At 49.5% G+C, this 16,831-nt stretch overlaps 1 protein-coding gene across 1 annotated transcript in view; it reads right to left on the minus strand.

Moving 5' to 3' along the window:
* Positions 1-4,641: 4,641 nt before the first annotated feature.
* NAPRT (nicotinate phosphoribosyltransferase) overlaps positions 4,642-16,831 on the minus strand; it is a 28,771-nt gene continuing 16,581 nt past the window's right edge. Inside the window, exons 6-13 of the mRNA XM_066623704.1 lie at positions 15,105-15,298; positions 13,757-13,897; positions 12,656-12,740; positions 12,107-12,187; positions 10,448-10,550; positions 9,062-9,219; positions 5,919-6,026; positions 4,642-5,367 (exon numbers count right to left, since the gene is read on the minus strand). Of these exons, the coding sequence (XP_066479801.1) occupies positions 5,308-5,367; positions 5,919-6,026; positions 9,062-9,219; positions 10,448-10,550; positions 12,107-12,187; positions 12,656-12,740; positions 13,757-13,897; positions 15,105-15,298 (930 nt within the window). The 3' untranslated portion in view covers positions 4,642-5,307. The remainder of the gene's footprint in view (positions 5,368-5,918; positions 6,027-9,061; positions 9,220-10,447; positions 10,551-12,106; positions 12,188-12,655; positions 12,741-13,756; positions 13,898-15,104; positions 15,299-16,831) is intronic.

Below are 16,831 nucleotides of genomic sequence, written 5' to 3' on the forward strand. Positions count from 1 at the left end.
ACCCCGCCCGTCCAGGCCCCCGCGAGAGAAGAACGCCGAGCAGGCGCCGCCCGTCCAATAAAGCCGCCTTGCCCGCACTCGCTCTCCGCCGCCTTCCTTGCAGAGCGGCTGCCGAGGCTCCAGGCCCGAGCCTGGCAGAGCCAGAAGGGGCCCGGGCGCCGAGTTGGCAGGCGTCTCGCCGCAGCTGCAAGCGCCCCCGTCGGGCCATCCGCCCGCTTTGCTCCCACCCGCACGACTCCGGGGGCTGCTCCCAGGGCACGGTCAGGCCCCTGCAAACCGAGTGCCTTGGCCCTCCAGCTGCGCCACTGCCAGTCCCGCCCCACTTCCAGCACCCAGTGGCCATGCCAAGGGGGCACCCTGCATCCTGGGCTGGGCCTGTCACAGGCTCGAGGGAAGGGAACTGGGGCTCCAGCGGCTCAGGAAAGTTGCAGGGACTGGGCTGCCCAAGGGGTCATCCGAGTCAGAAGGAGGTTCTCTGCAACCTCATGATTTCAAGGGTCCTGTTAGGGGGGTGAGGTTTGGGGTGCCAGGGCCTTCAGCCTGCCCTGGGATGCTCTCTCGTGCAGTCCAGCTGAACAAATGTTTAAGCAGCCAGGTGCTATGTTTTGGGTTTTTTCACCCCTGCCTAAGTGGTCATTGCCACATCTTGTGGCAGAGAGTTCCACAAGTTAATTTTGCATTGCATTGCATGGGCTTCCTCAAGTCTCTTCTGGATCTCCTGCACTCAACTGCATTGGATGACCCCCAAGCCTTCCGTAAGGAGAGGAAGAAGCTCTCCTTGTGTCACATTTTTGTCTTCCACATTATTTGGTAATAACTATTCTATCCCGGTTCCTCTCTTGGCTGCCTTATTTCCGAAGCTAAAGAGCTGCATATCTTCCCCTGACCTCAGATGATCCGTGATCAGGCAAGTTTGATGGAAGCTCTCAGGATAGGCTGAAGTCAGTGTTGAGGTCACCAAGGATCGTAGTTCACAAAGTGGTTTCCATGGCAAAATAAACCAGCAGGGGTTCTGTCTCATATCATTCACTCTCAGCACTGGCAGACTGTCTTCAACAGGCGCTGCAGGCTCAGACTAGCCCAAAGAAGCATTCTCAAAAATGCATTAACTAGGAACTGGGTTCTTTCCAGTGGCTTTGTGTCACACTCCAAAGAGCAGGAACTTTTTGTGACACACATCCCTCCCCCAATAGCCAAGCCTCTTAAGACTATAACAGCACTATAAAAACCAGCTTGAGCAGTGGCCACAGCTCCACGTTCCAGATGAGTGCCATTGCACTGACTGGAGTTGCTGATGGGCATGTTTCTGGCATGCCTCCCTCCCTCTGGTTTAGAAGTGAGTGCATGCTTGTTGGTATCATGCCAGCTTCTGCCCTTCTCTCCTTCCCTTAGCCTGGAAGGAAAGAAAGGGCAGACTATAACACAAGGTAGCAGCACACAGTGATTGCCAGTCACTGGGTAGGAAAAGGAGCATGGCTGGTAATGCTGCACACACAGGCCCCTCCGTGGCTGGGTCAGCATTCCTGGACACTCAGTGATGACATCATACATCCTTGCTGGACTTCCAGGGAAGCTGAGCTCTGTGGCTGAGGGAACACGGCTAGCTGGGCCCTCGCTTGGTCATCTCACCCAGTGGGCTCTTGAAGGTGGGTCCACCTTCTGGTAGGTTTGAGGTGCAGATGGTCTTAACACATTGAGACCACCACTGTGAAGCACTTGGCATATTCTTGTTTACAAAAGAAAAAGCAGGTCCTGAGCCTGAGGGGCCCACCACTGACAAACTGATACAAGTGGTGAGCAGGGGAGAGGACCGTGGAAAGCAGAGTCAGGGAAGAATGACATGCACATGTTTGTAAGCTGAAGGCAAAGGCCTAAGCAGATCTACTCAGCAGTCAGTCCCACTGTACAATGGGGCTTACTCCCAGGAAAGTGTGTATAGGATTGCAGCCTGAACCCCGCACAGAGAGAACACAGGCTTCATGTCAATGTCAGTTCAAAGCACTTTACAGGGCTGGTGCAAAGTTCAAGGCAAGACACAACTCGCTCCAAGGCTACTTAGTAGAGGCACAACAGACACATTTCCTGGCTGATCCTCCAGTGCCATGTGTGAGGTTAAATGCACCTTGGTGTTTTAAGCAACTACTACTGCTACAGGGGGTTCCTACTTAGCACTGGGACCATGGGAAGTCAAACCCCACTCCCACTTCTAATGAAAATCACCCACCCAAATTTACTATTTGCCACAGGAGGGAAGCTGCAATGGGCACCCACAAGAGTTTCCCACTCACAAGACAAACAAAAGCTTTGGGTAGGCAAATTTCACCAGGACCCTGCAGTGTGTGAAAAAGGTGCTGCTCCTTATCTGGATTGGAATGTGTGGTTCCACCAGTAGGAGCAATGTGGTGGCAGTGCGCTTTCTCTAAGCTGAAACTCTTAGAGCTGTAGCTCCACAGAACGACAGAACCTGTAGCTCTTAGAGCTGGTGTAGCATTGTGGCGTGTACAAACACTGCAGATGGGAACATCCTCCCACTTCAGCTATTAGGAACAGGAAGAGAGCCCTGCTGGATCAGGCCAAAGGCTCGCCTAGTCCAGCATTCTCTTTCCTGTGGTGGTCCAGCTGATTGTGAAGTGGAACCCTCCCACACCCCTCAAGTGGCCACCTGTTATGCTACATTGTGTAGTGGCAGCAGCAGCCCCAGGACAGCTACCTTTCTAGACACAAGTACTGCTCCAAAGGTGAGACCAGATTGGAAGGCACTGGTGTGTTTAGGGGGCTCCTTCTCGCCTTAGCACTCACCAATGCCCACCCTTGCACAGAGCAACTGCTTTTCACATGCTCAACTGCAAGCCTTCCAAGACCTGGTCTACAGCAGAAGGAAGAGAGAATAGATGGAGCCACTGCATTCTGCAAGTAGGGAAATGATGTATTTCAACACTTCTCCACATAAAACTCTGCAACTAAAAAAACCCAGAATCTAGGTAGCGTCTGAGGTTCTATTTATATGCACTGTGAAGAAGTACCTCCTTTTGTCCATCCTAAATCTCCTGCCAATCCGTTTCAATGAAACCACCAACTCTGCCTCCCCCCCATTCCAGTCTTGCAATATAGGGAGAAAAGCTTCTCTCTCCATGTCGTGCATAATTCCGTCAGAGCCAGTTCCTGTGCTCGAAAGCTTGCAGTGTTGCTGGAGAGCCGCCAAGAGGAAGGGGCATGAAAAGGTGAGGGTGCCTGAGAAGACTCTCTACATGAGCTTCTTGTAAGGAGTTGGCATTGAAGGCCTGACCATGTTTCCCTCTCCCAGGTAACAAAACAGAAATGGCAGCCTAAGCACAGGCTGTGGATGGTGCCTGCAGAGGTTCCTGCGAGGTCCAACCCTCCAAGAGGTGGAAGATCCCCCTTGGGACTGGCTCACCCATGAGGCCAACTGAAGCTACTGCCTCAGGCGACAGGTTGGCAGGCCACCCCCCCCCTCACTTCCATCCATCTGCTCATCTTCACTGTTTCTTCTCCCACTCTCTGGATTAGAAAAGGGGGGGGCACAGCAGAACCTGTGTCTCACCTTTATCAGAGTGAATTGCAACTAAAGCCTCCCCATAAAGATCTCTGCAAGTAGACAGCTAGCCCGTCCGAATGAAAAAGAAGAGTGGCAGACAACAGTGTTGGAGGGACAGAGGGAAGGAACCTCACCAGATAAGGGGGCAGCATTTGGTACATCTCCGCAGGCACCAGGAGACTGGCCCTGGTTCCCCTGTATGTTTTGGGTGGTATCCTAATACACTCAAGAACTCCTTCTCTCTGGATAGCACTGCTCCCCTCCCCCACCAGTACCCAGCTGCTTTTGAAAAAATGGCCTCCGTTTCAACTGTGGCCTTTTTGTACACCGTAACCAACTGGCTTTGGGGAAAGGGTTCTGTACTGGAAATGCACAAGACGCAAACCAGATTTGCAAGGTTTCCAGCTTGACTAAAAAGAACATGTTTTGCTTGCCCTCATTCAGTATTCTGTCTTCTAGTCTATCTTCTATCTAGTCTTCTAGACTATCTTCTAGACTTCTATCTAGTCTTCTAGTCTGTTTTCTGTCTTCTATCAACTTCTGGAAACTCACAAGCAGAGCTCACAAGATTGCAGCCTTTCCTCACTTGGCCTCAGCATCTTGTGCATGTGCACACACAAAGGGTTAATAGTGCCTGCCTGGGAAGATGGAGTTGCCGTTTCCCCAGCGAGAGGTTTGTCCTCCAGGAGTGAATCAGGGCCCAATCCTATCCAACTTTCCAGCACCAGTGCAGCCCCAAGGTAAGAGAACAAATGTTCCCATACCTTGAGGAGGCCTCTGTGACTGCTTTCCCAACACAGGAAGCAGTACATACCCCATTGGCACAGCAGCACCAGCACTGGAAGATTGGTCAGGACTAGACCCTCACTTGTTTGACTTTCTCCTCCCACTCTTTGTTCATCAGTTGTGAATTTGAGTCTTGTTCATTTGCTCAACTGTCCATCTACTTCTAGGCTTCCAGTAGGAGAGCAGTTATCCAGTTCACAGCATCAGCCACACCCCAGATAGTCAGATGTAGCAGCTGAGATTCTCATCTATACTTCAAGATAAGCAAGACACATACAGCAGCACACTGAAATCCAGAATAAGCGTTAGCACTATTTATTTATTGGCATTGTATTAGAATAATTTAGATCAAGTCTAAAAATTATTGGTGTGTCCAGACCAATCATCCTTCTTACCTGGAGGATGGGCAACTTGGTTACCAAAAAAAAAATTAAATTGGGGATCATACATATAATCTGACCTGCTGACACATGTATAAAATTCAGCAGCACTAGTAATCAGGGCACCTTCCTGTAGGTTTTTACATTATGTTATTCCAGTCTTCCTACTCACAATAAAATCTCTGATCACCCTCCTAATTCTTATTGCCAATTCTTCTCCCAGGAGCAGCCTGTTGATCACCACGGCAGGAGATGAGGTTATACAATTGTTTTCTGCATGTTCCTGTTTCACAAGGGCCAGTACAGGTTTAGCCTACCCCTGCTGCAAACTGGGGTAGAAAACTCCTTGTTTACAGGATGCCATGTTCTGTGCCAGCCACCCGAGTCCCACATTTGCCTGGCAAGGTGAGAGACAAGCAGAGTCCTAGCTATGGCCCACCATCATACATAACATTCTCAAAAGCAAAACGTTAGGTTCTTAAGTAAAAGAAGGCACAAAGGTGGTGCACTTATATAGGCTCTAGCTGCCAAGGTTTCTGTGTCTGGGCCAGAGATGCTTGTCTGACTCCAAGCATGAAAGGTGATTCACTGGCTGTTTCTTTGAAGAGTGGTGAGAAGCAAATGCAGCTTTTCTGTCATAGCGACCTGAGAATGGGAGAAAACAACATATAGTGAAAGTTGACAGGAAGAGCGGTAGCTCAGTGGCACAGCACCCGTTTCACATGCCAAGGGTCCCAGATTCATTCGCTGGTGAAGGTGCTTCAGACAGCAGACAATGGGAAAGGCCTCTGCCTACAAGCAGATGAAGTCAATAATTGGGGGCTTCTGACTCCATATCCTGCTGGTTCATATATTGTTCTTGTGGCTTGGGTGACAAGTTCTTCATAGCGCAGACAACTGGTGTAAATGCAGCAGAGAATGGGATCCTGCATACCCACACTTTTCCTATCCTCTGCTCATGGCCCCCACCTATTACACCCAAGTAACTAAAAAAGTCTGTCCCTGAAATGCAGCCCCTCCTGAGGAGGCACACAACAGCAAACTTTAGGCTGAAGTTTGGAGCAAGGAATGAACTCTGCAGACGTGAAACAACAGAGAAATTTAGATCCCAATTGTAACTTGCATGTGAGTTGGGGTGAAAGGTGATATGGGACTCCCAAGAATCTGAAGCCCAAGAACTGAGCCCCCACACGTACCTGGTAGGCTTCTGGAGCCTGCAGTCGCTTATGTACGGAACTGAGCTTGCTCAAGGAGGCCTGGGCATGCTTCTTGGTCTCCAGCAGGCTGGGGAGCGACTGGCAGACCTTCGCAGCAGTGGTGGAAAAGGCAGAAGACAAGGTCTTTAGGTGAATATCTAGCCTTGTTCCTCAAAGAGAGCCCCAAGGCTGCAAAGGGCTTTTCCCAGTCCCTCCAACAGCTGCCTCTTCCACACTTGCACCATTAACACTGTCTTCTTGTTGCTCACAGCGCAGAGGCTCCCACGTTTTTCACAGACACTAAACAAATAATATCCATTTCGCCCCCCACACAGTTAGCTTTCTCCTGAATATTTTCACACACACGCCCAGAGTTCTTACTTCTCACAAACCATGGAGGAGAAACCTGTGTCTCGCCTTTATCAGGGTGGATAACTAAATTCTCCCCCTAAAGACCTCTGTAAGTAGACAGCTAGCCCATCAGAATGAAAATGAAGCTAGTCCCTCTTGTCCTGACATGCTAGTGTCCTGCGTGTAGGAATACTTTCATGAAAGCCCCCAGTGGCACAACCAAGAGACAGGTTTATTACCTCAGACTTGAGGGCCTTAGTTTTATAAAATGTTTATTATTCCATGAAAATCGATCCCACCTTTCCCCCTTTGGCGAACTTAAGATGACTTACACCAACTAAAAACATTTATCAGTTATAAATACCACAGTATTTATATAGTCTGATAACCAGCCTGTTCTACACAAAAGGCTCCCAAACAAGAACTTTGATGAGACACAGCCTATTTTATTTATTTCTCAGTTGGGCTTATATCCTGAAGACTCAAGTCAGGAACAAGATGCAGGGGAGACAAAAGGAAACCATCTATGACTGGTTATCAGACTATATAAATACTGGTTTTTAAAGAATTGAAAAATACTTTTAGTTGGTGTAAGTCATGTTAAGTCTGCCAAAGGGAGAAAGGTGGCGTAAATATTCACAAAATAATAATCATGATATAAAAGGCAGCTCAATCCTATCTTGATAATCCATGATATGAGGCAGCTCAATCCTATCTTGCGGTAGAACAGGCAAGCCAGTGGGCCTGCACTGTATCCAGCACAAGTTTGGGGCCAACTGCCGGCCAACCTGGGGCAAGAGGAAAAAATTCCCCTTACCCTGGCGAACACTGCAGCAGCCCCAATGGGGCTTCTGGGATCATAAGAACATAAGAACAGTCCCAGTGGATCAGGCCATAGGCCCATCTAGTCCAGCTTCCTGTATCTCACAGCGGCCCACCAAATGCCCCAGGGACCACACCAGATAACAAGAGACCTCATTCTGGTGCCCTCCCTTGCATCTGGCATTTTGACATAGCCCATTCCTAAAATCAGGAAGTTGCACATGCACATCATGGCTTGTAACCCGTAATGGATTTTTCCTCCAGAAACTTGTCCAATCCCCTTTTAAAGGCACCCAGGCCAGACGCCATCACCACAACCTGTGGCAAAGAATTCCACAGACCAACCACACGCTGAGTAAAGAAATATTTTCTTTTGTCTGTTCTAACTCTCCCAACACTCAATTTTAGTGGATGTCCCCTGGTTCTGGTGTTATGCAAGAGTGTAAAGAGCATCTCTCTATCCACTCTGTCCATCCCCTGCATAATTTTGAATTCTCAATCATGTCCCCCCTCAGGCGCCTCTTTTCTAGACTGAAGAGGCTCAAATGCCGTAGCCTTTCCTCATAAGGAAGGTGCCTCAGCCCCGTAATCATCTTAGTCGCTCTCTTTTGCACCTTTTCCATTTCCACTATGTCTTTTTTGAGATGCGGCGACCAGAACTGAACACATTACTCCAGGTGTGGCCTTACCATAGATTTGTACAACAGCATTATAATATTAGCCGTTTTGTTCTCAATACCTTTTCTAATGATCCCAAGCATAGAATTGGCCTTCTTTACTGCTGCCGTACATTGGGTCGACACTTTCATCGACCTGTCCACCACCACCCCAAGATCTCTCTCCTGATCTGTCACAGGCAGCTCAGAACCCATCAGCCTATATCTAAACTTTTGATTTTTTGCCCCAATGTGCATGACTTTACACTTACTGACATTGAAGCGCATCTGCCATTTTGCTGCCCATTCTGCCAGTCTGGAGAGATCCTTCTGGAGCTCCTCACAATCACTTCTGGTCTTCACCACTTGGAAAAGTTTGGTGTCATCTACAAACTGTGCAACCTCACTGCTCAACCCTGTCTCCAGGTCATTTATGAAGAGGTTGAAAAGCACCGGTCCCAGGACAGATCCTTGGGGCACACTACTTTTCACCTCTCTCCATTGTGAAAATTGCCCATTGACACCCACTCTCTGCTTCCTGGCCTCCAACCAGTTCTCATCCATGAGAGGACCTGTCCTCTAATTCCCTGACTGTGGAGTTTTTTCAGTAGCCTTTGGTGAGGGACCGTGTCGAATGCCTTCTGAAAGTCCAGATATATAATGTCCACGGGTTCTCCCGCATCCACATGCCTGTTGACCTTTTCAAAGAATTCTATAAGGTTTGTGAGGCAAGACTTACCCTTACAGAAGCCATGCTGATTCTCCCTCAGCAAGGCCTGTTCGTCTATGTGTTTTGAGATCCTATCTTTGATGAGGCATTCCACCATCTTACCCAGTATAGATGTTAGATCCATGCCACCTAAATCAGTAGCGCAAATTCAAGCAGCCCGGGGCTGGTCCAGGCTGCCTGGGAACAGGATGAGGACCCAGCATAAGTGCTGGATCATGGCCTCACCTTCTGCTCCCTGCCTGCTCTCCCCCCACCCCAAAATGCCTCCCTCATGCCTCCTCCCCACCCTCCCCACACTCCCCCAAGTCCCCACGCCAGCCGAGCTTGACTGGAGCAAACTCACCTGTCCTTGGGGCCTGCGTCAGCATGGGGAGGATAGCACACATCCATGGGCCAGCCTATCTCCCCAAAGAGTGGTGCAAAAGTGCTTTACGGAACTTTTGCAACACTCTTCAGCTGGCGCAAGGGACTTCTTCCCACCAAGGTAGTAAACCTGTCTCTGGATTGTACCACCGGGGATTCTATATGAAGCCCAGTGTGCAAAAGGGTGGGAAACAGAAACAATAGTAATGCTCTCTCCCCACCTGCCCATCTTTCAGATACAGGAGATGCAGGATTTCCACTGCTGCAGGAGTCACCCTTCCAACTTCCTTGGTTCTTCCTAGAGGCCAGAACCGAATCTCCTGCCCTGCCTTTGGCGGAGGCTCCTCTTCTAAGGCCATAAGATCCATACATGGAAATCCTGGGAACACAAGGGGGTGCAAGCATGAGAACGCAGCAGGACTGGCAGCACCTGGCAGCTGCTGCAGAAGTGAGGGAGGGCTGCTGCTCATAGAATTCCATAAAGAAAGCTTCACAAATTCTACAACTAGAAATTGAAGCCCAAAGCAAGAAGCTGGTCTGAATGGACCCTGGCCTGGTTCAGGAAGATGGTCTCTGGCTCTGAGTCAAGCCCTATTAGTCACTTGCTTGGACATACAGGCAAGTAGTTAGTGGAGTTCTGAAATGTCCACCCCAGATGAGACAGACCAGAGGCTTCACTTTGCCATGTCGACCCAACAGCCCAGTGAACTTCACCCAGCAGCAGCAGCAGCAGCAGCAATAACAGAGCCAACACTCATGGGTCACTCTTGTAAAATCCTGTCTCAGCAAAATCTCCTTGGCAGGAGCCCAGACACAGTTTCTCACGCTGCTTCTGCATGAAGAGAAACTATGCTGGACTGGGATGCCAAAGAAATCTGTAGTCTGTGTGCATTTTTAAAAACAGATTTATATATTGCCTCTCAAAATTCAATTATTCAACATAAAATATATACAAATACAACAAAATGCTTAGGGGGCCAATCCTATCCCACTTTTCAGTGCTGATGCAGCTGTGTCAATGGGGCATGTGCTGCCTCCTGCAGCGGGGGGACAAGCACAGAGGCCTCCTCAAGGTAAAGGAATGTTTTTCCCTTACCTAGGGGCTGCACTGCAGCTACATCGGTGCTGGAAAGTTGGAAAGGGTTGGGCCCTCTGTCAGGGTTTCTCTTCCCGGTTCTAAATAAGTATGGGCTGCCTCCTCCTCAAAGGTCTGGAAGAATGGAAAGGGTTTTGGTCACCCTCTGAAAGGAGACAAGCCACGAAGCAGAGCTGTGCTCCTAGTGAACATTAATCATCCATGAAAAGGGGCACCAAGAGCAGGACATCCTGGTTGATATTTAAACAGTCCCATAGTGGACACATACCAGAGGACTATATTCCCCCTGAGAAGCTCTGGGCCCAAACCTGTTACGGCTTAACAGTCAAAACCAGCACCTTGAAAGTTCATGGAATGGGCCAGCAGCTAGAGAAGTTGAAATAATACGTTCCTGCTGGCTTATACCAACCCAAACCTGGGCTACAGAATTTTGAACCAACCTTTAAGGACGCCAGGCAGCCTTCAAGGGAGGCCCCACACAGAGCCTCGACTCAGTAGCAAAGCCTCTCACCTGTCGCATCCCACAGCCTGTAGACCACCTTGCTTCCTGGAATGGTCATCTTTTCTTCGTCCTCAGTCACCTTCAGTCTTGGGCAGCCGTTCACTTCTACCAACTACAGAGGGACAGATCATTAAAAGAAGCCTGGCATTGGTGTGCAGCAATGAGGGAGAGGTGAGGGGGAGATATAGTGGCCTACAAGGAGGTAAGTTAGGGGTATATTTATATAGAGCAGGGGTGGGCAAACTTTCAACTTTAGGGTGAGATCTGTGAGATGACAAGCTTCACCTGCTGAAATTTCCTCTTCTAAACAGCTGTTAAAGGTCCAGGATACCTAAAGTTGAAAGTTTGCCCACCCCCGGTATAGAGACTGTTATCCAATGTGCAGCACAAGTCCCATGCGCCGGCCCAGGAAGGTCACAAATGTGCCACAATGTGCGTTTGTGCCTCCTTGGGAGTCGGCAAGGTTGGGGCATGAAGGTGCACTGGCCTGTGGAGGCTGGAACAAGCTTGGCCGACAAGCTCAGCTGACGAAACACTCTGGGGTGGGCAGGGAGGAGGCAGGAGGGTTCCGGGGCAGGGGGAGGTGGGCAGCCCTGGGGATGGACAGGGAGCAAGAAGTGGGGCTGGATGCTGGCAGTTATGCTGGATCCCAACCCCCATTCCCGGGGAGGTCGAAGCGGCTTGAAGCCGTTCTGCTTTCTCGGACTTGTGCCACCTCAGGAGATGGCGCACGTCTGAGAAGACCCATAGAGGCCAGGATGCCTTACCCAGGGGTAAGGGGAAAAGTTTCCCCTTACCTCTGGCTGAGCCGATTCTGGCCCCTATCCTGCGCTGGATACAGTACAAGCCTCTTGGCTTGCCTGTTCCAGAGCAGGATAGGATTGCACCCTAAGACAGTGATGGGACTGAATGCATTTTAAAGTTAGAGCAACTTTTCACAATTATGGGATATTAAAGCTAATGGCCCTTCCTTGAGGCAAGAGTGGGAATGGGGACGAAAGAGGCACCCAGGGAGTTAAATTGTTTCCATTTTGTTTTCAATGGTGCAACCAGCTGGCTTACATTACTCCCAAGAGGAGCTTATATTTTGACAATGTGAAAGCTGAATGATGAAGGCTGGTTTTTTTTGTTTGTTTCAGACCCAAGGCTAGGAGCATACTATAAAGGGGGCAGTTAGGAAAGGAGTGCAGGTTCCTGAGTCCTGAAGCTGTCTAGTCTTTTTAAAAACCATGTCTCTAGTCATAAAGATCAGAAAGGTGCAGGCAGTTCTGCTAAAGGCACAAAAACCTGGACAAGGCTTCTAGCGCCCAAGACTACTGCTAGTGCATTACTCTCTATTGCCATGACCCCAAGAATGCATCTGTATGACATCACATGTGCTGGGTTAACCATTCCAGCTCTTGTACTGCAATGCAAACACACTCACCCACTCGCTGCTGGGTTCCATGCTGGGTTACCTGCCTAATCTGCATGTTTGACCAGCAGAAACACAATCCAAATCCTTCCTTGCTGCCCAAACTGTTAGCAGTTCTGCCCCATATCCTTGCAAAATTTCCCTCAGAATCACAAGGGGTACAAGACTGCTCTTCTTGGGACTGCTGGCACCAGCAGGAAGATGATCTGGGAACCAACTTGCCTGCCCATTCGTATGAATCCCGGCACAATTACCTTGTAGACACAGCCCAGGGATGGCTGGAGCGGACATGTCACCAGGTGAGTCCCGACACCAATCATGTCAATTTCATTCCCCTGGTAGGGCACAGCAAGACAAAGAAGTTCTGCACATTTCTGATAAGGGAATTGCATATTTTTTACTAAGCTTCAACATAACATTTACATTTTGGAAACTGAATGGAATCTATTTGAACCCTCACCCCCAAGCCTGCCTTGAAAAAACCAGGTGGAGTAGACAGGTTAAGAGTTTGCGCTGCAAGCTGGAGGACCCTTAGACCCAACTCAGCCACTGATTTATGGCAATCCCTTCTCTCAGCCTCTAATGGGCAGTACCGGGATAATAAACTACGTAGGTTACTTTACAAGGCTGTTGTAAGAATTATTAAGATAAAAAACGTGTACTTTGGACACTTCAGGTGGACTCTATAAATTTCAATTAGCAGTTGGACTACTTTCTCCAAAGAACGGGGGCATTTGCCAATGTATCACCGAGACTTCCTCACCCCCACCTCCCCCTCCCACACACCAGTAACCATTCTGCACCTCTTGCATCAGCTCCTCCAGGCTCCACTCGCTGACATCGTTGCTCACAGTGATGGGAATGTTTTCAAACCATGGGATCTGAAAGCTGTACAGGAGGATGTAAGCGGAGCTGCCCCAGACAGAACCCATCTGGTTCACCCAGCCCAGTACAATCTGATCTCAGGCAGCGAGGCCTTTCCTAGCCCTGCTCCTCAGAATCTTAGATACCCTGCCATCCCCTGCCAAGTTCACCCTCATGAAGTTATGAAGTAGATTGTAGAGGGAGAGGTCTTCCTGCACAAGGGGTTTTGCACAACTCATTCAGGGCCCAATCCTATCCAACTTTCCTGCACGGGTACAGTCACAATGCAGCCCAGAGGTAAGGAAACAAATGTTCCCTTACCTTGAGGAGGACTGTGTGACTGCCTCCCCACAACAAGATGCAGTGCATGCCCCCCTGACACCACTGCACTGGCCCTGGAAAATTGGATAGGACTGAGCCCTCAGAGTACACAAGGTGTGCTTTTGCAGAATGTGAACAATTATTACAAGGACAGAAATGGCTGAAAGCTAGAAAGAAGAGGGGGCAAATTCTGAATGCAAAGCATCCCACTTCAGTCTCTAGTGAAATGATCTGGCTCCCCCAACCCTGAGAGCAGGTACACAGACCCTTCCTGGATTCCTTAAAGCACCTGCCCTTTTTGGAGCTTAGGGAGGAGGACCAGAGCACGCACTGTCCCTCCAGTCCTGCTTAAACTCCCCCTTCTGGGTCCTCCCAAGCACCTTCTGGTCTGTGTCCCCCATCTGATCTCTCCTACAAAGATACATGACATTGTGCTATCAACATATATCGAGTCTTACAAAATTCATAAGCCAAAGAGTATAGGCCTCTGCCCAAAGGAGCTTACAGTCAAAATGTCAACCGTGAGGGAGAGGATAAAACAGAGGCAACCATTAGCAAGGAATGAATGTGAGCCAATACAATCACACAGGCTTGGCTACAACTAGGAACAAAAAAGGCATGCTTTCATCACCCCACCCCCCACCTTCCAGCTTTATGATGATCTCCTTCACTCCTCCTTCCACCTGGAATGAGTTAGGTAATAGTGGTTCAGCACTCACTGCTTGCTACAGGTCTGCAACACGTGCCGTATCTCCACCGACTGCTTGGTCAGGTCTCCGCTGTCCAGGCGCACTCCAATGGCTCGGTATCCCAGCTCATTGAGCGCAAGGGCTACAGCACAGAAGTTTGGGATGCCGCTCCTGAAGGCAGTGGAGGAGCAACAGAATATCAGCAGAGCCCTGCTGGATCAGACCCAAAGGCCATCAAGGACAACAGGCTGTTCCCTGGGTACTCAACCTGCAGCACAACTCAAGGTTGTGAATACCATTAAAGAAGGACACTGCATTCTAACACTTCCTCCGCACCAGGCATCGTTTTCTAAACATCAGTCATTTCCCCCCTTCTGTCTACTTTTCTCTAAACTACAAAGCCTCTCAAAGCTCAGCCGCTCCTCACAGGAAATCCTCAAAAGAGCTTGGGTCTCAGAAATGCAAATCAAAGCAGGTTCTGGGAAGATTAGCAAAGGAGGGGGGCTGGACAAAGGTGTTGACCTTTGTCAGCAACTACACTTGCCAGGGGATCCTCTCCAGGCTTTTTCCTTCAGCTCAGGCAGGTGGGTGGGGATCAGGGCTTGCTGTAAATCTGCAGCAAGGTCATCAGGTGGGGTTTTCTTACTGCCCTTTGCTTAATGATAGCAGCACTCAAACACCGTGCTCCATTGGAACCTGCATTCCCGTGACACAGCAGCCTTTCTATCGCAAACTGAGACACACTGCTACACACAGCCAGTCTGCTGCTGGAAATGGCGAGCAGCAGTGGCTGTGTGACAGCAGCCTGCAAAGACGCCCTGGTGCTGCTAAGTTGGAGTGGGGGGTTCTCAAGGGCAGGAAGGGAGAGGTATCTGATGGCACAGATCTGAGTAGACCTATTGAAAAAGCAGAGGCTTATTCCCAGGTAAGGGAACGAATGTTCAGGATTACAGGATACAGTTCAGAGTGCTTTGGTGCACCTGCATCGGTGCGGGGGGGGGGGGAAGAGGTTTTAGTTAGGATTGGGCTGCTTGTCTACCAGTTTCAGTGCACTACAAAGGCTGGGTGTGCAATGCTGCTTCAGAACTCATTTGCCAGCTCCACTGTAAGGGCCAGTCCCATTATGCTGCCACTGCAGACTGTACGACACTCTCCCCATAGGGACAGGGCCCAAGGGATACAACCCCACTAGGTCATTCTTCTGTGTGAGTCTTACTGAAACCAACAGGAAGCCGCCATTCGCTTGTAGGAGAACTTCTCAATAGGACTGGGCTCCAGTGGATGAAAGCTTTCCCAACAAAACCCAAGGCAATCCCAATTCAGAAATGCTGGGCTTCAAAGTGGGGCTGCAGCTCGAGAATGTCACGTTTTGGCTTACCTCATGACGCAATAGGTGTCCACCAGTCCCTGGAAGTTGTGGGGGAAGGTGATGGCATAGGAAACAAAGGCTGCCAGCTCCCCACCATTCACCTTTTCTGGGGAGACATGGAGCAATTGGCAAACCCGGCTCAGCCAAGTCTCCACCAGGGATGGAAAGTCCACAGGCTCCTTTCTGCCCAGGTGTAGCAGGTCCTGTGGGAGAAAAATGGAGATGACATCTTTGCTGTGGTCTTTGGACTCTGGGCCTATGGTCCAAATTATCCCTAAATTCTTTTAGGCAGGACTGGGCTACCAACTTTGTGGCCAGAATATCTAAAAACTGTCTCCTCTCACACGATTCCACCAACTTGCTCAGGTCACAATCTAGGACCCGCTTGGTCAGGATGCCCAACACTGAAAAGTTCCCTGCCCTGGGAAGCTTGCCCTGGGAATGCGGTCTGGCAATGTTTGGATACCTGGTGGAAACTAGGCGTTCAGGTATAGTTATCACTTTCACACGGGCCGCTTTCAGCATGGCCAGTACCCATAAGAAGAACTCCGCTGGATCAGGGCAAAGGCTCATCTAGTCCAGCTTTCTATATCTCATAGTGGTCCACCAGATGCCTCCAGGTGCACAGAGGTTACAAAAGACCTGCATCCTGGTGCCCTCCCATCCATCTGGCATTCTAAGGTCGCCTACTTCTAAAGTCAGGAGGTTGCACATACTCATCATTTCTTATAACCTGTGATGCTCTTATCCTCCAGAAATTTGTTCAATGCTCTTTTGAAGGCATCAAAGCCAGACGTCATCACCACATCCTGTGGCAATGAGTTGCATGCTGGGTAAAAAATGTTTCCTATTGTCTGTTATAAAATTCCTGCACTTCCTTTTCATAAAGTGGCTCTGGTTTTCTGTTTTCCTCTACTGGGTCGTGATGCTTTAGCAGATTTTTTTGATATTGTATTGTTTTGCTTTAAATTTTGTTTGTCTGAGTCCTTGGGAGGGGGATCTTATTGATGGAACAGAAAGGCCTGAGAGTAGTATCTTAAAACAAATAAATAAAGATGCGGTGCTATTAAATATGAACATTCAAGTGCTGGTGCAGCATAGTGGCTCTGACCCTGAGCTGTGAATCAGGACTTCCCCAGGTAGCATCTTGTACTCTGCCTGGACTTCCTGAGGTGGTCACTGGCAAGCCTTCACCCCCAGCCTCAGTCCCTCTTTCTGCAAAAGGGGGATACAAATACTGTACTCTGCAGTGGTACTCAAACTGGTGCGTTGTGACCCACCAGCTTGTGTAACAATGCCCTGTTCCCTTTAAGAGGTGGGGTGGGGGAAAGCAGTGAGGTGATCCCCAGCATCGCACCCCTGCAGGGGAAGGGTGGCTATTTTTAAACTTGTGCTCTCAGGGTCCAGGGGGTGTGGGGAGCCCTGCGGAGCGCTTGCAGGGCTCCCCACGGCTTCTAAATAGTGAAAGTTGCAAGAGCCATTAAACCAGAAGTGGAATTTCCTGTTTCGTTGCACTTGCAATTTTCACTATCTAGAAGCGCTCCACAGGGTTCCCCACACACTCCGGACGAGAGCAGTTATGTTTAGTTTAAAAATAGCCCCCCTTCCCCTGCAGGGCAGCAATCCTGGGAATCGCTTCACTGCCCTCGCCCCCACAAAGACTTACCCTGGGAATAAATTGCCCGGGAAGTTTGAGAACCACTGCTGTACAGGGTTGTTTTAACAACTGTATCAAG

The sequence above is a fragment of the Tiliqua scincoides genome, chromosome 4 (genome assembly GCF_035046505.1).
Source record: "Tiliqua scincoides isolate rTilSci1 chromosome 4, rTilSci1.hap2, whole genome shotgun sequence".
Taxonomy (NCBI): domain Eukaryota; kingdom Metazoa; phylum Chordata; class Lepidosauria; order Squamata; family Scincidae; genus Tiliqua; species Tiliqua scincoides.